The sequence below is a fragment of the Mya arenaria genome, chromosome 8, assembly GCF_026914265.1.
Source record: "Mya arenaria isolate MELC-2E11 chromosome 8, ASM2691426v1".
Lineage (NCBI taxonomy): Eukaryota > Metazoa > Mollusca > Bivalvia > Myida > Myidae > Mya > Mya arenaria.
The window spans coordinates 48,517,102-48,538,864 of NC_069129.1; the positions used below are offsets into that span (position 1 = coordinate 48,517,102).

Below are 21,763 nucleotides of genomic sequence, written 5' to 3' on the forward strand. Positions count from 1 at the left end.
TATAGTGATCCTGTTCTTGTATACGCTTGTATAGTGAACCTGTACTTGTATACGCTTGTATAGTGAGCCCGTTCATGTTCACGCTTGTAAAGTTATGTTTAGTCTTGTATAGTTAGCCTGTACGTGTTAACGCTTGTTTAACGAACGTGCTCGTGCATATTTTTATGTAGTGAGCCTGTTCATCTATACGATTTTATTGCGGATCTGTACGTGAACTCTTTCTTCCAATTTAATTTTTTTATTACGGCAACTGTAATATCGAACCTGGAAATGACCTTTATTGGTATTCTTTATCTTTGAATAATGGTTATGTTTTTCGTAATCATTTGAACATGTTCTGTTCTTTTGTTAAAAAGTTGTTGTTTAACGCTGAGAGAGAAACATGTCTACTCGTGAGGTCAGTCTTTGTTTTTCCTCTCAGCTCTAAATCGTCATTGAGACTCACAGATATGTTCGATTAAGGGTAATTAAAGCACAAGGAGAAATATTTAGAGTACACATCATTTCACAGATTTGACCTAAGTGCATATGGCAAGACGTATTCATCGGCATCTGCAGTAAAATGCGATACACACCCTGATATAATAGTTATTTTAAGTTTTTATTTCCTCTAGTAAATACAGAAAATATCGGCCATAATTCGTATTTTCCTCATTGAACTATACACACAATATCATTTGTGTCCTTACAAGCCACAGTTCAATCAGGTTATCGTATCACACCCATTGCTATAGAAATAATAGACACTTATCACAATTGTAATCTTTTCACACGCATACGATATTATTCCGTGTTAAAACAGTGCAAAGATGGTAAAATAATAGTGTTTCAATACGAACTAAAAAAGTATGTAAGAGAATCAGCCAAAGATGAAAGTTAACTCGTTCTAGTTCTACGGTGATATTTTTCGGCATTTTTCACCAAACGCGATATACTTTAAATGGTGTGTTTTGTCTTAAAGTAAACTAAACATTCTGTAATATATTACTCTTCGAAAGAACCGCACCATTTGCCTTAATGTCTGGTCCTAATTCCTCGAAACATCTTAAGCCAATTATAACATAATTTAGCTAAGCTCATTTTTGTTTGCTTGTTTTCCTCTGGAATCCGAAACCAGTTTGCTATGTAGATTTTATGTAGTCTAACTAATCTCGGCATCTGTATTCGTGCTGCAAAAGCAGTTCTGTGCCCATTATTTTGTTTTATTAATTGCACTTTTTAGTTTTGTCGTTTGAGGATTAAAAAACATCTGTTCATACTTACATACTAATTTGTATTACTTTATAACTGATTTATTTATGCTCGATTGTGGCAAAAAGTTTATAGAATCACACTCAAGTCGGAGGAGCGCCCATGTTTCCGATGCGATTCAAGTGAGAGAATAAATACATAAATACATAAATGCATGTTTCACTTGAAAAATCTTAGACGGAAAGCGTTGCGCCCCGTAAATATACTGTGATTCAAGTAAGAGACAGGACAAGATAAATACTTGCTTCGTTTACTTTTACTCAAAATGATTGGGAAAGCGGCCTGTCCCCTAAATCCATTGTGATATAAGGTAGAAAATGAACAAGATAAGTGATGGCATGTTTTGTTTGGTGCATATAAGGAGGGAAGACATGCGTTAACGAACTCCACTGTGGTTTAAGCGAGAGAATGAACAAGACAGGTTATTGCACGTGTCACCAGCTTATTATGATGGATCGGTGAAGCGGGGCTTCCCATAAATCCACTGAGTAACATGAGAGGGAATGAACAAGACATGTGTATGTATATTTCAATTGACCATTAGGTAAAGAATGACATGATATTGCATGCTTCGTTCGGTGAATATCGGAGTGTGGCGGTGCACCAATCATTTCACTGTCATTCACGCGAGAGAATGACCATAACAACTAATAATATAATCCACTCGGTCAATATGAGCGGGGCTGCTAGATGTCCACTTAATTCACTGAGATTCAATTGAGATAATGAACAAGAGAAGGCATTGTCTCTATCACTTGGTCAATACGAGAATGGAGACATATAACCTATACCACCGTTGTTACTGAATTGAGATAATGAACAATTCAGGTGATTTTATGTTTCATATGATCAATTTGAATGGGGGTTGGGGGCAACAGGGCGCCCTCTAAAGTATCTCTAAGGTCAATATCAGAGGATGAATGGTCCGCCAAAATTTACTGTAAATCAAGAGAAAGAGGTGTACAAGACAACTTATTTCATGTTGCATGTGTCACCAGGTCAATACTAGGTGTGTGTGGGGGGGGGGGGGGGAGGGCGGCGAGTTAACTTGGTCAATATTAGGGGGGGGGGAGGGGGGCAGGGTGCCCACTTACTACAATGTGAATCAAATGAAATAAATTAAAAAACAACAACAAGAGATGTTATGTTCCACGCGGCTGCTCCATACATCCGCTGTGGATCAAGTGTGGGAATGAACAAGAGAAGCTATTGCATGTTTAAAACGGTCAAAAAATGGGATGCGGCAGGCGTCGCCTAATTCTACTGTGAGGCAAGTGAAAGAATTTACAATACAGTGGATTGCATGTTTCTCCATATCAGTATAAGGGATGATGCGCAACCACTAGTGAGATAGTGGAAAATACAAAAAATTGTATGTTTCACAATGTGAAAATGAGGGGTGAGCCGGGGCCCACCTTAATGATTGGGAATTTAAGTGAGTATGAACGGGATAAGTAATTGCATGTTCACTAGGTCAATATCAGGGGAGAGGCCCCCTTAAAAGTACTGTGAATAAACGGAGAGATCGTACAAGACAAATGATTGCACATTACAAGTGTCACTAGGTCAATATTAGGTGTGTGTGTGTGTGTGTGTGTGTGTGTATGTGTGTGTGCGTGTGCGTGTGCGTGTGCGTGCGTGCATGTGTGTGTGAGAGAGTGCGCGTGCGTGTGCGTGTGTATGTGTGTGGGTGTGGGTGTGTGTGCGTGCGTGCGTGCGTGCGAGTGCGCGTGCGTGCGAGTGCGCGTGCGAGTGCGTGTGCGTGTGCGTGTGTGTGTGTGTGTGTGTGGAGGTAGGGGCGAGACATTACCTTAATCCACTGTGATAAGTGATTGCCTGATGAACTTGGTCAATATGAGGGGGGCGGCAGGGTGTCAACTTAATCCACTATGATATCAATGAGAGAATGAAAGAAACAAAATATTTAATGCTCCAATTAGTCAATATGAGGGGGAGGGGGGAGTGGCTGCCTCATAAATCCACAGTGATATAAGTAAAGGAATGAACAAGACAAGTGATTGCTTGTTTTACTTGGTCAATAGAAGAGGGAACTCGAGGTCCCCTCTAAACTCTCTGTGATACAAGTTAGAGAATGAACAAAACAAGTGATTGCGTGTTTCATTTCGTCATTAGAAAAAGGAATGTGGGGTACCCTCTAAACCGTCTGAGATTCAAGTTAGAGAATAAACAAGACAAGCGATTGCGTTCTTCACGTCAATAGAAGAGGGATGGAGGCGGCCGAACCCCCTCCAATATCTACAGTGATTAAAGTGAATCGCGTTATTGTTCAAAGTTCATTTAAAACGTCATTGACTATTTCCAATAATGTTTATTTTAAATACTATTTATTCACAGCTGTTCAAATTGAAAAGCAGGCAAACCAGGGTTAACAACGTTCACAAGAGAAAATTATCATATGGAAGTTATTGACATTGTTTGTTCGCGTATAACTAGGTAAACGGCTGGTTTTAAGATTTTTTCTATGTAATGTCATAATTCAGTTATTTACGAAATGCATGCAAGTTTAAAAATTGCGTGCGTGTGAACATTAAATAAATTTGAAACGTATTATCATCTTCCTTTGTTTTCATACAAATGAATTGAAGTGTTAATCTAGCACGTCATCTGAATATTTAGTTGAAACTATTAAGGGCGTAAATATACCTGAAATAATGAAATGTCGCTTATGGTATTTAACATCGTTATGCCGCCACTATTAAGGGTCTACGTAATCAATTTTTAACATCTAAAACTCAAGTTCAATCTTTACAGTATGCTTTTGTTTTAATTTTTTTCGACAAACAGACCGACTTTTAACTTGTACATAGAATATCGTCACCATAAAATATAATTTACAAACAAGGAAATTATACCTTCACATTGTATTACTTGCATAATCATAAGTTATGATAGTTTTTATTACAAAATGGATGTAGATTATTTTTGAGTATTATTCAAACAAAAACAATCAACATTAAAATAAAAAAAAGTGAGGAAATATTTAAACATTTCTTTGCACAACTCTCACAATATTTGAATCAGTAAAAAAAAAATTGTTTTGACAAATAATCATTAATTATTTGAAATTGTTTTATTTAGGTGATTTATTTTATCAAAATAGATCTTCATAATTGATTGTATATCAATATTTGTGTTGCCACAAAAGTAAAAAAATATATAACTATTACATATCTACTAAATGAATGCAAGAATTTGTTAAATGTTTTAGATTGTTGCAACAATTAACTGAATTTGTTAAAAATGTATTTAAGATTTAAAATAAGTATTTAAACTTTTTGTCAAATATTTGCGAGTCTTGAGTGAAACTGTATGTGGGCCTGCACGGAAGTGAAAAACATAAACTGATAAGACTGCACTGCTTTGTTACGGCGTTTATGGAATGCTATTTAGATAATGCGGTTACTTTGCTAAGTCATAATCTGATTACACAACATAATAGAATGCCAAAATGGTATACAGTATCCAACAACAGTGCATTTCTTTTAAAACAATATGTATCTTTAAAATGGATACTCTGCCTTGGTAAACCTGCGGGATGACTAGTGTCCGAATGGTTTTATTGTTCGACATGCAATAGAGTTTGTGTTTGGTTAAATTGTGATTAGGTAATTTCTGAGTCAGTCCAGCATTTTGAATTTATAATCATAACTATGCACAGTATTACAGTGTATTGCAATATTTTAATAAACACGTATTATTTTTCATTAAAAAATATTTTCACTTCTAAAAAGGTAACTGTACACAGTGTGGTACATATTATCAGATGTATTGTATGGCGTCATTTTATATGACCAACAGACACTGAGTTTTTGAGAGCATTCGTTTAGACTATGATGGTCGAACTTCAAAGTATAAAGCAAGTTTGTTTTGGCTTAAGACCAAACTCTCTATTGAAATATAAACATATCGACTTTAATAATAAAATAACAAAATGAATGATTATGTGCTTTACAATGCAAAACACTCAACACAGCTGGTGAATGTTTATGTGCGTTAAAATTGAAAACACTCAACACAGCTGGTGAATGATTATGTGCGTTAAAATGCAAAACACTCAACACAACTGGTAAATGAGTATGTGCGTTCCTATGCACACCACTTCACACAGCTGGTGAATGATTATGTGAGTTCCTATGCGAAACACTTAACACAGCTGATGAATGAGTACGTGCGTTCCTATGCGAAACACTTTACACAGCTGGTGAATGAGTACGTGCGTTCCTATACGAAACACTCAACACAGCTGATGAATGAGTATGCGCGTTCCAATGCGAAAAACTAAACACAGCTAATGAATGAGTATGTGCGTTCCAATGCAAAACACTAAACACAGCTAATGAATGAGTATGTGCGTTCCAATGCAAAACACTAAACACATCTAATGAATGAGTATTTGCGTTCCAATGCGAAACACTAAACACAGCGAATGAATGAGTATGTGCGTTCCAATGCAAAACATTAAACACAGCTAATGAATGACTATTTGCGTTCCAATGCGAAACACTAAACACAGCTAAAGAATGAGTATGTGCGTTCCAATGCAAAACACTAAACACAGCTAATGAATGAGTATTTGCGTTCCAATGCGAAACACTAAACACGGCTAATGAATGAGTTATTGCGTTCCTATGCAAAACACTCGACAAAAATGGTGAGTGATTATGTATGTTCCAATGCAAAACACTATACACAGCTAATGAATGAGTATGTGCGTGCTTATGCGAAGCACAGCTGGTTAAATGAATACGTGCGTTCCAATGTGAAACACTCAACACAGCTGATAAATGAGTATGTGCGTTCCAATTCAAAACACTCAACACAGCTAGAAAAAAAGTATGTGCGTTCCATTGCGTATTACTCAACACAGCTGGTGAATGAGTATGTGAGTTAAATGCGAATGTCTCAACACAGCCGGTGAATGATTATGTGCGTTCATATGCAAAACACAAAACACAGCTGATGAATGATTATGTGCATTTCAATTCAAAACACTCGACAAAGCTGGTGAATGAGTATGTGCGTTCAAATGCAAAACACTCGACACAGCTGATAATGATTATGTACGTTCCAATGCAAAACACTCGACACAGATAGTGAATGATTATGTGCGTTCCTATGCTCAACACTCAACAAAGCTGGTGAATGAGTATGTGCGTTTCTATGCAAAACACTCAAAACAGCTGGTGAATGATTGTGGGCGTTCTAACTCAAAACACTCAACACAGCTGATGAATGGGTATGTGCGTTCGTAGGCGAAACACTCGACAACGCTCGTTAATTATTTTGTGCGTTCCTATGCAAAAACACTCGGCTAAAAAGGTGAGTGATTATGTATGTTCCAATGCAAAACACTCAACACAACTGATGAATGGGTATGTGCGTTCCAATGCAAAACACTCAACACAGCTGATAAATGAGTATGTGCGTTCCGATGCAAAACACTTAACACAACTGGTGAATGATTGTGTGAAGTCCTATGCGAATCATTTAACACAGCTGGTGAATGATTATGTGAAGTCCTATGCGAAACACTTAACACAGCTGGTGAATGATTATGTGAAGTCCTATGCGAAACACTTAACACAGCTGGTGAATGATTATGTGAGTTCCTATGCGAAACACTTAACACAGCTAGTGAATGAGTATGTGCGTTCCTTTGCGAAACACTTAAAACAACTTGAAAATGAGTATGTGAAGTCCTATGCGAACCACTTAACACAGCTGGTGAATGAGTATGTGAGTTCCTATGCGAAACACTTAACACAGCTGGTGAATGATTATGTGAGTTCCTATGCGAAACACTCAATACAGCTGGTAAATGAGTATGCGCGTTCCATTGCAAAACACTCAACACAGTAGATGAATGAGTATGTGCGTTCCAATGCAAACCACTCGAAAAAGCCTGTAATTGAGCATGTGCGTTCCTATGCAATTCCTCGGCATTATAAGAAACAGGATGACAATTGACGATGACGACAAACAAATTACCACCTTTGCATTAGAAACAGACAGTGACCATCCATCGTAACCAAGAAATGACATTATTTTAAATATTTAATATAGGATTGTTAGATAATCCGAGACAATACGCAAACTATTGTTAATGTGTGTATATATTTTCAAATTCAGAAGAGTTTTTTTTGCAGATATATTATAAACATTATAAAAAGGCCTTTTAACCAACAAAAAAGAAATCGTTTAAAAAGGGTGTGTTGTTATTAAACAATAACCTTTTGCTAATTTTGTAACCAAAGATCTTCAAGAAATGAAATACTTTCTATATGTCTCCGTAAGCCAAGCTTGTCATTCAACTTTGTGACGTGTGACTGAGTTTGAATATTGAGGTAGGAAGGTTTTTTCCGGGTTCTCCGGTTTTCGCCAAGAGTATCAATCACATTCTCCCACAACATAAGGACAATAAATAACCTTGCAGAATAAAAGTGTGCTTATGCCTTTAAACTATCAGTCGAAAGCTAGTTGTTTAGTACAGCTAATCGATCTGTTTGTGCTAGGTTTGGGTTCTTATTTTCTCATCCTATTCATTTAAGATGCATCGCTTCGCAAAACGTTTTTTAAATTATGTACGGGTTATTTTTTAATACAAATGTGTTTAAATTTCCATATTATAAAATCAAACAGAACTCTTATGATAATGAGCAACACTCAAGTACACTTCTGATATCAAAATAAGAAGAGTCACACTTAGAAAATCAGATTTATGAATAAAGTAAAACTCGACCTATACAGGTATAATTTTTGTACAAAAAAACAAATTATACAACATTGTTTAATGTTATATACGTTTTAAAGCGTTGAATATCATACTCTTGTTTTCCAAATTCCGGTGTATAGAACGTGTTTATTGCATATGTTGGTATATATGCAACACGCCACATAGCATGTGTAACGCAAGCAGCTGACGATCGCACTATGTTTGGCCAATATAATCTGAAAATGTGTTGGCGGCAGTATATGTAAATATATTAACCCTCTTTTATTATAAGGACGTAGTTTAAGTAATATTATATCTTATTGACCTTGTGTTTGTGTACATATTTCGATATAAAATAATAATTCAATCAGTTGTTTCAAACAGGATAGAAACTCCGCGCATATTGCTGGGCTAAACACACTATACTGACTTGGGTTAACTTCTTTCAAACCCCGGTATGGTGGAACATAAAAGCCTGATTCAGTAAGTGGGGACAAGAAAAACAATCCCTCTTGGTGATGGAAAAATCATTCAAGCCGGGATAAACCAATAGCCGTCTTTCAGTCAATATATAAACATCAAAACGGAAGTATCGGATGGTACTACAATGTCACATGTATAAAACATGGTTTAAACAAATAAGTTAAAACTTAGTTAGGGTAGTGAATTACAGCATGCGTCTTCCGAAAAACATGCATGTGGCGTGTCGCCGTGATGCTGCTTACCACTACGCAGGTATTTTAACAGATAAAGGTGGTACAAATAGAAATTTGTACATGTTAATTGAACCACGCCTGCAGAATTTGCGGTAAGGGAAAATCACGGGAGAAATGTGAAAAAACTGCATGGTTGGTAGTGTAGATAAACTGTATAAATCTTATATTGCTAAAGAGGGCTATTTTTCAATGAAAGAAAAGTTATATATTTGAACAAACCATTTTTGCAAATCTAAATTATTTATACCGGGGAGTAGGAAGTATGCAATTGTTTTTTTTTTTATCTTGCTACAGTTTGTATGCTCTCTTTTTAAATTAAAATAAGCAAATTTATATTGAAAACACATATTGTGGTGATAATTATTAATTTAATTCAAATACAGATTCTCTGAAGTGTAAACTACCGAAAACACATCAATAAGCTGCTACTAAAACCATTATTTGGCACTCACTAATAATAAGATAATGCAAGTGTCCTGGGAGTGTGATCATGGCTGACCTATTCCTTGCTCATGTTCACATAAGGAAATACAAGTGCCCGGGGAGATTAATCTAAAAGCAATACAAGTTTTAAGAGACACTAGTCCATATAAACAGCCGCTTCAGAGTCTTTGACGATTTTTGTTTTGGCGACTCTCAGTTTCCATATTCCACTTGTTGTTTTCCAAGTCAAGAATGACAGATCCAATCGCTAAGTCTGTTGAGCGGCAACATAACAGGCACCTACTGGATAGTTAAAAAATGGCAATGCTTTGTAGATAGAAGCCGATCTGAATAAGTGTTTCATAAAACACTAGTGTAATAAGGTAAAGGTATTGGAAAAATAATTCATGTGTAACCTTTGTGTTTTGATTTAACAATTCAGTGATAAATATTGTGGAGTTACAGTCGAAGAATATATTATACATTGGAATACCAATGTATGAATCAGTCGACTTTAATACAGCCTCGGACACTCGAATTCTTTGTTTGTCTCAAAAGCAATGTAATGGTTGCAGGACAAAATGCGAGAGATTTGGCAAGGATGGAAGGATTAGTTGCCTTATTTATTAGCTCGACTATTCGAAGAATAAGGAGAGCTATACTACTCACCCTGGCGTCGGCGTCGGCGTCGGCAGTGGCGTCGGCGTCGGCGTCGGCGTCACACCTTGGTTAAGGTTTTGCATGTAAGCACCTTTAAGTCATTATCTCAGTAAATACATGAGTTATTGCATTGAAACTTTGGATATGTATTCCCAACTATCTTACATACTAAATTCAAGATTTCTCAGAAACTCAGATTTCAACCGGAAAACATTTTCCAGGTTTGAACCACTTTGCAGAAAATGCCCCAAACTTACTGATCTTTGTTTGTTAGATTATCAAGGTCTTCTCGCGCCTATTGGCTGAATTCTGGCTCAACCCCGTCGTGACGCCATCACGACTTGAATTGTTTCTCAAATGCCATAAGTGACATGAGATGGAAGTGACTGCAGTTTGCAGTCAATCCAGACATAAGAAGACTTTTTGAGAAACAATTTGAGGTACATGAGTTCCGTGTTTTAGTCTATTTGCGCAGAGACCTCTTCGAAACACGGGGTCATCTTCCCAGGGTTGAACCAGTACCCGTTTCACAATACGTACTTACCGCTCAATGCCGAGCGCTTGGCAAGGGAGTTTCTGATAACATGTTTTATCGTCTTCCTGTTTGACGCCGCCGGTGTGTGAACCCCCGAATTACCGCAACCGAAGAGAATACTCCACCACTAAGCTATCGGGGCGGTGAAAATAATGTAAGTATATGAGTCATTCTGCGACTCTTCTAGCTATTCTCGGATTATCCCATTGACACCTGCCATAATGAAGCTATTATGAAATTAACCGCTCTGGAATTTTTACCACTAATCTGATATATTTAAATGATGGCCCTAACATAAATGAATTCATATTTGCGACTGGCTATTGCCTTTCTTTATTGATTATTGCTTAAAATAAATGATATATGGTTATAAAGACCAAATCACAAATACATCGAAACATTAAGAACACAGAGTGATTCTTTCACATAAATACAAAGCCCAATCAGCTAACATATATTTACAGGATTTCTCAACCGACACTTCCAAGACTTGTTTATAATCATTTTTTATTCAAATATTTAAGTAAAATCTTCGGTTATTTTCAAGCCATGTTTAAATGAAGAAATATTACATACATTTAAAATATAAAAGGCAAAATCACTTAGTCAACCGTCTCAAGATAAATACTCTTTAAATGTAAATACTCGTACATTTCATTTGATACCTTAAATTTGAAGGTATAAAATATTTTTATAATATTTACCGTCTATTCAAATTGAAGCTGGAATTACACTTGGAAATTTTCATTAAAACTATCCTTTATAGTTACTTGTAAAAATGTTATGATATAACTGCAAAATACATTTAATATAAATGGTTGTTCAGTTTGATAGCACAAGGTTACAACAAATCAAAACCGCAAGCTGAAATTGTAAAATAAATGTTTTTGCATTAACCTTTCAGTTGTTTATAAAAATATTTAATGCATGGTTATTTCTTCCTTAGAAACAACAATCATGACTAAGAAGAATCAGTGTCAGTTTACACTAAACACCTTCATTAATGAGTCATTACGCAACATTCCGACAACTATCGTACGTGTGTAGGGACAGAAGGACACAGAGTAGGGATATGTCACTCCGTCCTTATCTCCCAGTATTTCCGTCATCTTGCCGTCCCTCTCTGTCAGCAGCATCACGTTGTGGCTGCCATACCCACACACTAGCAGCTGACCAGGACCTACCGCCACTACGGACAGGGGATATTTGAGCTTCTTGTCACTGTACTCTCTTAGGGCCTTCCCGTCTAGAGACAGCTGGATGACGTTGTGTGCAGTACAGTCAGACACATACAGGGTCGGTGGTGTGGAAGCTGACACAGTCAGGTAGTATGGGCATTTGAAAATATGTCTTCCATCATCTTTTTGAAATGTACTGATAACATGTCCATCCAATGTCATAATTTCAATACTCGCGTTTGATGCGTAAGACACGTATAATCTATTGTTGTAATACGCAATACCACGACCATCAGATGATACTTTAATTTTCTTTCCACGCGACAACTTCCCTCCTTTCGTAGACAGCAGTTGTATCATAGACTTACCCGGGAGAGTGACTGCAGCCTGGTTATCAGGGAGCACACATACATCCCAGGGACAGTGTGGTATTTTGATGCGGGAGGTGACGTTGCGGGTGGTGACGTCCACCAGTTTGGCACAGTTGTTACCGTAGTCAGTCAGAAGGAAGAGACCAGGAGAGAGCAGGGCGAGGCCGGAAATATAGCAGGTTTCCTGGTCCTGTGGCGCTCTGACGTTGATGTCTGCTTCATTCTTCCATGTGACAGTAGAGCGGTCAGGAACTTGAACTGAAAAAGACTAGATTATTTTTCACTTTCGTCTTATAAACTTAAATGAGACAATGGTTCAAACTTGTTTTTTTTTTAGAAAAACAGCTTCAATTTTTTTTTTTCAATTAGAAAATTTAGATTAAACAAACAGGACACGGACACCCGGTAATAAATAGAAATGAATAAGAGGATATTTTTTGTGTTATACGTAATAAAATTCACAGATTGAGCACCAAAAGCTATATTTCACGAGTTGCATTAAAAATCGTTTCAATGTTCCCGTCTTAAGTACGCCTGCAAAACCATTCACTGTACGTGTTTCCCTGTATATCTAAAGAACACATTATTAACACGATTTATTTTTGTCAGTTGGATATTTTAACCTAGTTTTTGTGATGAGATTCTCCCCAGGGGCAAAGGTGTGCACATAAATGCAAACATGCATTTTTTTTCTTTTGGTAGCAAATTTGCCCCATGTTTCACCGGTTGTTTCTATTTTTGGGGATTTAGAGTGAATGTTTGAGATAAAATAATTACAGTAACACAATTGATATAAAAGTAATAACGCCTGTCAAAATTCGCCGGCAAACTATATCTTTTGTTTCTTATTGAAAATATTTACTTTTCTCGATTGTCATATAAATGCCTCCAAAACATACCCCAAGTGCAAATTTGCATATCGTGGATATATTTGCTCCCGGTGCAGATGTTTGACATATAAAACACAGCACTAAATTGGTCTTAATCGCTACTTAGAGTCAGCTTATATCAAAACAGGAGATATTGTCTTTAAAAAAGTATTTCAAACAGAAAAATAAATGTATTTTTTTAATGTGTTTGATGGAAAAGATCGGGGAGTTGTGAAAGCCTTGGTATATAACTAACAGTAAGAACGTATTGTCTTTAGAGCGACCCCACCCCTCCCCTAGCTGTCACCAGGGACAATTTGTTAAGTAATAATTTTCCCAAAGCATAAAAAGCAAAGAGCCACAAAGTATGCTTTGTTTACGCTCTGAGGGAAATGGCATAAGTGCGTAACGGACATTTAAACTACGTTACCTATTTTTTTTATAGATTTATCTCTATTTCCTCTATGTATAATGATCGTTTATGAGATAAAAGTTGGAAAAATCGTTCTAAAGTTCTGTGGAGGTTTTCTATTGGTGTAAATTACGTTACTTTTAAAATGCCACTTAAAAAACAACGCTTCTACTAAAATAATATGTTACACAGAGTGCTTAAACAAATAAAGTCATGTCATTTTGCTTGATTAAAGAGGTATTCCATATTTTAAACATGGATTAGACGATTTAAACGTTCATTTGATAGTACAAAAAACTTGTGTCTAATTTACGTTACTAACAGTTATAATTTGCTCAATAATGATTCATTCTGGTAATGAATGATTAATACTTTTAACGAAATCAAACACTTTAGTTACACGCACTTTATATTCTGGTTTTATTTCTAATTTGAACTAGTGATATAACCTACGGTGCTATAATTTCGTTACTTATGAAAATGAAGTAAATCAAATAGAATTGCAAACAAATAAATGTTAAATTGCAATTATATAAAGAAATATGTATTAGTTCAATTGAAATTGTAAAATGGCATATAAAAGAGATATATTCAAGTCATACTAAATAGTATTTAGTAAATAAATACCGAGTGAACATTGGTTTTCATTAAAATGCAATATACAAACAAATACATCAATTGATAAATAAGTGGAAAAAAATAAATTCTGTCAAATAAATTAGATCTTAAAATTGTGCTCATGGAGCGGGCCAGTCAACTATGGAAGACTCAATTAACAATCAAAATGTGAACAAAACTGCCCCTTTTCTTTGGTCAAGTTATAAGGTCCTTAGTAACTGCTGACGGAACGCCTTTTAAAACCATGTGCGGATGTTACCCACAAATATGCTGGCAATGCAACACTTTAAAGCCTACGGTTAAAGAGCTGTCTGATTTTCTGATTTCCCTGAATCATTTAAATCATTTGAATGCAAAACAAAAACTACGCCAATAATCTTGATATCTGGTCCCAAAACAAGAACTCTTACGAATTAGAAGGCTTTAATGTACAGCAATGTCAAAACTGCTATGTCTACTTCATGACAAGTGTAAAATTGACAAATTTGCAGAAAAGCGTGATACTGCTGTTGTTCTAAGAGAAATGTGTTATAGTCGTACAAGTCTTGAAGGTGCCAATGTAGAAATATATCTCAAGGAGGCATTGTTTTACACCTAACAAGTGGCAGACATAAACGAGGTCACTGTTAGAGCTCCAGACACAGTCCTAGTGCTGCGAGCTAAGTATCCCCGTTTTTGTTCAAAATTGTGTAGGTAACAAGCGGCGACTTTTTAATGTTAATGAGGTTTCTAAAAACAGAAAAGAATATATATTTATTCAGTAGTACTATCCATGCATAGCTTCAAAAGGTGTGATACAACAATTGCAGTCCTTTAAATCCTAGAAAAGAATCATACCAATACCAAATAGCTACACTGTCTTAACGTAGTCACCTTCTTGAAGGCAGACAAACTCTTTGTCTGCTGAATGGTAAACCGATATATACAAAGGTGAACAAGATGAGATATGACACATTCTGCAAAAAAAATCAAGATTACCGTTACTCTTTAAACTCGTATAACAGTATTGAATTTTATACACGTGTAGACATATTCTCACGTATATGACACATTCTGTTTACAAATGTCAAATTGTTTTATGTAATGTTAGATTACTACACGTAAAGTAACAAACTTTTGTGGGTGCAAAGAACATTTTTAGTCATAATTTGTACAATTAAAATTTGATAGTAATGTTGCATGGTTAACTATAAACTTGTTAATAGTGGTAACGTAAACTATAATATACATATGCAATATTATATCCGTTTTAGAATATAATGTATATTTCTAGTCCACTAACATTAAACATTTAGGAGTGTTGTATTATCTAGTCAAAATGTCAAGTCATGTTATTGAAATTTGAAGTAACTTATTTTATATGCAGATTCATATTTTTGTAATAAATCTTAAAATTTTGAAGCCGCAGATTTGTTTGTATTTAAACTTGCATAACAGAATAGAGTTGTGATGAGAGAATTGTTTAGTCATTTATTCTAGTCATCTTTACTTTTAAAGTGTTTGTAACGTATCTTTTTACAACGTAACGTATTCTACATGATCATTCATCAGAATATGTCATTGTTTTTCTTAATAACGATTATAGTTTGCTTTTGTGCCACGAACAAGTGTCATTGTATAGATAGGATTGCAAAATGATGACAAACGCCCACTGTAGGCATTATTAGCTTAATATGTATAAACCGGCAACATACTTTTCTTGGGATGTGACCTAATATACATGTGCAAGTATAGTGAAACATTACTTGACATTATGTCTTATTCATCAGTACTGTCTGAAGTTTGATGTCTAATTAAACTTTTCTCAACAAATCGATGCAGATTATTTTAATGCTTGTTTTTCATCATAAAATATTGCAAGTTTTGAAGTAACATAAATTACAGTATTGTGAGCCATGAACTATCTTCATGTTTAATTAGTTGATTTATTTTGGTGTGTTTAATTACGTTATATATTATTGAGCTTAAACAGCTTTCTATACCTTTTACTTTTAATAACGGTTGTAAGAATGTTCAATAGATGATTAACTTTCATAAAATCATGTGGATCTTCAAAATTGTGTTTTTGTCGGTTGCACTCAATCCCCCTCCTCCCCCATCTTGGTGTATATGGATTAGGAGTTATACTGCAGCGTAAAGACAGACGAGCCGAGAGTTGGCATTCGCTGCGAGGCCCACTTATGTTTATTTACAGTGTTCTTAAAACCAAGCTGGTTTACCAAATTGACTGCAGCCGAAACTTATTAATGATAAGAAATCTTGTATTAAACGTTTTACTATTAAACTATGGTGTCATAATTTAAGCAATGATAGCTTTGTACAGCTATTATGAACAAGAACTCAATAAAAGACATTAAGGAAAAACTATTGGGAAACCACATACAATTTTACACACCTATAAATGCTCATGTTTAAGGTAAAGTTAAGCATGTAAAGTGAACTTAAACATACCATTCTTTCGAAACTCTCCCGCAACGTCCAGTGTTCCAAGGCCCATTTTCGATCCAAGCAGCCGCTCCGTGTCCACGTTCTTAGTAAACTGATACTTCCGGGCCTTCATTCTACCAACTATCTTCTCCATCTCGTCACGAATCCCCCGTAGCTCCTTCCGGCCTCGCCTTGCCGCCACGTACTGCTGGTTCACCGAGACGTCACCGGAAGTCACTTCCTTCCTCATGGCATCAAGTCCAGTTTTCATCATTTCACAATCGGTCTTAAGTGCAATCAACACGTTCTCATCCTCGGTCTTGATTTTCTCGATGTTGTCGAGCAACTCCTTCTCGCGCCGGTCCAGGTATGTGTTTATTTCTGCCCGGAACTTCCTCAGTTTATCTATCTCAACCTTAGACTGGTTTTTGACATCGCCAAAAATCTCCTTGACGTTACTAATGAACGCGGATAAAAGATCTTCAACTCGTTTAATCGATGGTTCCAGCTCTCTGAATTCTTTTCCAGTGACGAATTCTTTAGCCACATCGGCGATATAGTCAACTTTACAGCTGCGATGGTCGAGTACGACACAATCATCACATCCAAGGGCTCCGTGGGTCGGGCAATAAAACTTGATCATCTCCATCGGATGGTTGTTACAATACTCCTTGTCGGCGATAGCTGATTTTTTCGTTGACTGGTAGAAGGATGGCATCTTATCTTTTGAAAGCAAAATATGGTTCCTGGACATCTTTAATCTCCTATGGTATTCGACACAGGGAGCGCACATGTACTCCTCGCAGGTCTGACAGAAGCCCTGGGCCACAGCACGTTTACCGCCTTCTCCACACGGCTGGCAGAAGACAGTTGCGTCAGCGGAACACTTGTCAAGGTCGGAGTCACGCTTCTTCCCGGGTACCTCCATCTATGTAAACAAACTATATGAATCACTTTTATAAGCTTACTGTTTCATTCAAATGAAAACGTTAAGATTCAGTACGATTAAGTTAATAACTGACCTTAGACAAACATAAAATGTCTATACGAATCATTTTCAAAACGAAAGTAGTGATCGATGTTCTAATTTAGAAAAGCATAAGAAATCGTTCAAATGTGCTATTTTATTATTTTTCCCCACACAACATCTTGCTTTTAATGTCGGTTATATTAAACAATTCTCAATAATTTAATAAACGTAATATTTACCTTTATTTTGTTGATCTTAAACTCAACAAGGAAGTAAATTCATTTCACCCATTGCTCATGTTCATAGGTAACCTTTGTATCGATTCACGAAGTTAAAACATTTGTAAACCTGCAATTTAAAGTGACACCCTTATTCAAAATCAATACATATGAATGAATTACAAACATAAATCTTGACTGATAAACCTTTAACTATTTATTAAATAATGCATGGAAAATATTATCTGCTGATAACAAGATTGTAACCTTGAATTTAATAGCGAAAAGCGCTAAAATATTGACCAATGATTGGTGAATGCTTAAATATTTACTTTGGTCAACTTTAGATACAAAAGGTAGAAATACCGTGTTTTATGCTCATTTCTTTCAAATTAAACTCGATATCCGTCCTTATAACCATCTCCGGACTTTATTGACCGATCATTATGTGAACAGGCTGAACCGAATTATAAGTTTCGAACCCCTCTCCATTTCCCAATTTGTCCCCCTTTCCCCATCCAACTCCCCCACTCCCCGTCCTCTCCCTTTCCCCATCCCTCTCCGTTTTTCAATCCCTCTCCCTTTCCTATCCCTCCTTCTTTCCTTAACACTGTTTCTTTCCCGACCCCCCTTTACAATCCCACTCCCTCTCCCCATCCACCCCCTTTCCCTGTCACTCACCCCTGCCCCATCTCTTGTCCATTTACCCATTCATCTCTCTATAATTATCATCACCCCTTTTCCCAGACCTACTCTTTTCCCTATCCCTCTCACCATCTCCATCTCTTTCCGTTACCTCTCCCCCCCTTAAACCAATCAACTACACGTTAGCCTACCCTTCATCCTTTCCTTTCCCTCTCCTTTTCCCCTTCTCTCACCCCTTCCATATCCCTCTCCCTATCCCCCTTTTTCCCAGCCCTCTTCTTTTCCCCTTCTCTCACCCTTTCCCCAGCCATCTCCTCTTTTACCGATTCCTTTCCCATAGTTTCCCTTTCCCCATTCCTCTCCCTTTTCCGTCCCTCTCCTTTTCCCCATCCCTCTCTCTTTTCCCATCCCTCCCCTTTTCCCATCCCTTTCCTTTTCCCAAATCCATCCCCTTTTCCCATCCCCCCTCCGTTTGCCCATCCCTCTCACTTTCTCAATCCATCCTCCCTTTCCCCGTCTTTTCCCTTTTCCCATAGATAACCTTTCATATCTTTCTACACCTTGCTAAACCAATTCCCCTGTCTAAATATTATGCATTGAAATAGTATATTTTAACATATTATACCAAGTTTTAGTGGTAAGATATTCATCTAACAATGTTTGATATTTGTATTAAGTACAATTTATTTAAACTAACATTATCAAAACGCCTACAGTATCTGAGTTATTTTACTTCATTTTAATAATAAAACCAGATAATCGATTACGAACAGAATTCTGTAAGGCTAAACTCATTCAATTTTCAATACCGTTTCTTACTGTAATTGGCGATAGAGCATAATTTGCGACATTTTTCAATATTGTGCTATTAACAAGTTTAAAAATATATTGGCTATCGACATCATTTGCCTTCGGCCATTTACAAAATGATTATTTAGGGAGGATGTTGAACAAGTGATTATAAAGACAGCAAAACATATATAGACACACTCACGCACAGGCGCAAGCGCACGCATGAATGCAATCACGCCACTCACACCACACACACGCACAAGCAGGCACACGCGCACGCGGGCACACACACACACACGCGCGCGCACACACACGCGCGCGCACGCACACTCAGGTACACGCGCTCTTGGGCACACATACACAAACACACACACGCACACACACGCGCGCGCACACACATACTTGCAAGCACCGCCAACTGAGGACACGCAACATTTCACATCCAAATGAGGACACCATTTTCCAGGGTGTCATTTCGAAAAATAATTACGTCAATGTGTTAAACGGACTTAAAGCTATCTGGGTAGGGGTTTGAATACGTAATCATTTTTTAACAAAACACCGCCAACCAGGGACATTGACACACCCAAAAAATGCGAACGAAACACCTCCAACCAAGGACATTCTGCCTCCGACCTCCAAATGAGGACAATTTATTACCAGGCAAATTTGAAGAAAAAAACAAAGCGGTTGTTCGGGAAACGTTATACGTCAACCTGTTCGTTGTGTGATTTGACTGTAAACCCTCATTTAAGAAAAAAAATATACTCGGACAACGAAGAACCCAACGTGGGTCACACCGACCTCATTGGTTCATTTGTTTAACATTCTGCATGGCGTTTTTTAACAGATTCCGTCTGTCATTCTTACATGTTTGCTTCCTTGGTCCACATATATCCCTCGATATTCTTTGTTTACGACAAATAACAACTTCTAAATCTCAGAATCTCTCCAGTATGCACATTATCAAGTATGTTCATTCTAGATGGACCTTCGATTTCGATTTCATTATTCTGTCAAAGTCGACATTGTTTCTCCATTGTGTTTTTTTCACTGGTCCATGGGACTCGTTTCGTGGCCGTTGGAGCGCTAGATGGCAGAGTTGGTGTCATGGACGTTGAAACACAGGCTCGCGGCCTTGGAGTCATGGTAGTTCCGGCGCTGGGTCGCGTGACGAGATACGTAGTCGTTTGAGCGCTAGGTTGCGGGGTTAGAGTCAGAGTAGTTACAGCGCTGGGTTGTTTGATGAGAGACGTGGTCATTAGAGCGCTAGGTCGCGGGATAGGAGTCAATGTCGTTGAAACCATCGGCTTGTGATGAGACACGTTTTCGTTAGAGCGCTAGGTCGCGGGAATGAAGTCATGGTTGTTGAAACGCTGAGTCGTGTGATGATAGACGTGGTCGTTAGAGCGCTAGGTCGAAGGAAAGGAGTCATGGTCGTTGAAATGATGGGTCGTGCATTGAGAGACGTGGTCGTTAGAGCGCTAGGTCGCGGGAATGGAGTCATGGTTGTTGAAACGCTGAGTCGTGTGATGAGAGACGTGGTCGTTAGAGCGCTAGGTCGCGGGAATGGAGTCAATGTCGTTGAAACGCTGGGTCTTGCATTTAGAGACGTGGTCGTTGGAGCGCTAGGACACTGGAATGGAGTTATGGTCGTTGAAATGCTGGGTCGTGCATTGAGAGACGTGGTCGTTGAAATGCTGGGTCGTGCATTGAGAGACGTGGTCGTTAGAGCGCTAGGACACTGGAATGGAGTCATGGTTGTTGAAACGCTGGGTCGTGTGATGGGAGACGTGGTCGTTAGAGCGCTAGGTTGCGAAATTGGAGTCATGGTCGTTGAAACACTGGATCGTGTAATGAGAGACGTGGTCGTTGGAGCGCTAGGACGTGGGAATGGAGTCATGGTCATTGAAATGCTGGGTCGTGTGAAGAGAGAAATTGTCTTTAAAGCATAAGATCGCGGGATTGGAGTCATGGTCGTTGAAACGCCGGGTCGTGTGATGAGAGACGTGGTCGTTGGAGCGCTAGGATCCGGAAATGTAGTCATGGTCGCGGAAACGTTTGGTCGTGTGATGAGTGACGTTGTTGTTGGAGCGCTAGGTCGCGGGATTGGAGTCATGATCGTTGAAACATAGGCTCGTGGGGTTTGAGTCATGTTCGTTCCAGCGCCTGGTCGTGTGAAGACAGACTTGGTCGTTGAAGAGCTGTATCACTGGTTGGGGTCGTGGTCTTTGAAGCGCTTGGTCAGACTATGCTGTCAATATACAAGATAACACTGGGCGGACACTTATTCTTAGTAAATCAATTAGGTAATTGTCCAGATAAGGCGTTGTACGTATGTAAATCAAACAGTTCAATGGAATTTCGCTAGATTTCGCTTATGTTTATTTTATTTAATCAAGTTCTGCCCGTTATCATTAGCTGCATTATGACTTTGAACTGCCATGATGCTATCACTACATGTGTTGTGGTTAATGAACTTAGTAAGATGAGATAGCAGTGACTGCACTTCTCAGTCAATTTATATGAACATTTGAAGAAACAGAGTGATCCGTGACAAGAGATCCGTGTGCGAAGCATGCAACCGCTTGGTTCTTTAAAGCACCGGCACTTTCCTTTGTATCACCAGAACAAGGCAAGAAATGTTTATTTGTAATACACGTGTGTTAACAAATGAGCTATTTTCCGACACGTTTAACATCATAATAAGCAACATCATAAAAAAGTGCACAGCGGGAAAGAAATACAAGATATTAAATTTAATGCCGAAAATAGAATGTCACAAAGGCAATCATAAAATTGATTCCTAAATAGTGGGTGATTAGGAATTAATTGATTCACACAAATAGAAAAATTATCATTTTGGGCCAAGGCATAAGAATAGCTAGCATAAATATAGCCGTGATCCATGACAACTTTATAAATATTCTTATATATGGTTGACT

The 21,763-nt window shown here is 37.6% G+C and overlaps 1 protein-coding gene across 2 annotated transcripts; it reads right to left on the reverse strand.

Moving 5' to 3' along the window:
• Positions 1-10,706: 10,706 nt before the first annotated feature.
• Positions 10,707-17,515, reverse strand: LOC128242387 (uncharacterized). 2 transcript variants are annotated; one of them, XM_052959521.1, is made up of 3 exons: positions 17,403-17,515; positions 16,218-17,121; positions 10,707-12,125 (listed from the first exon to the last, which is right to left on the reverse strand). In XM_052959521.1, the coding sequence occupies exons 2-3, from the start codon at positions 17,119-17,121 to the stop codon at positions 11,296-11,298; spliced, it is 1,734 nt and encodes a 577-aa protein (XP_052815481.1). In that variant the 5' UTR covers positions 17,403-17,515; the 3' UTR covers positions 10,707-11,295. The 2 variants fall into 2 exon arrangements, with proteins under 2 accessions (XP_052815481.1, XP_052815482.1); XM_052959522.1 differs by lacking the exon at positions 17,403-17,515 and adding an exon at positions 17,216-17,321 and having other exon boundaries at positions 16,218-17,134.
• Positions 17,516-21,763: the final 4,248 nt, after the last annotated feature.

What these genes read in the sequence shown, in the direction of transcription:
- LOC128242387 (XM_052959521.1), bottom strand. Translation starts at nt 17,121, where the DNA reads ATGGAGGTACCCGGGAAGAAGCGTGACTCCGACCTTGACAAGTGTTCC. An exon ending in GGGAGAGTTTCGAAAGAATG is followed by an intron (nt 12,126 to 16,217) that starts GTATGTTTAAGT and finishes AGTCTTTTTCAG; the next exon opens with TTCAAGTTCCTGACCGCTCT.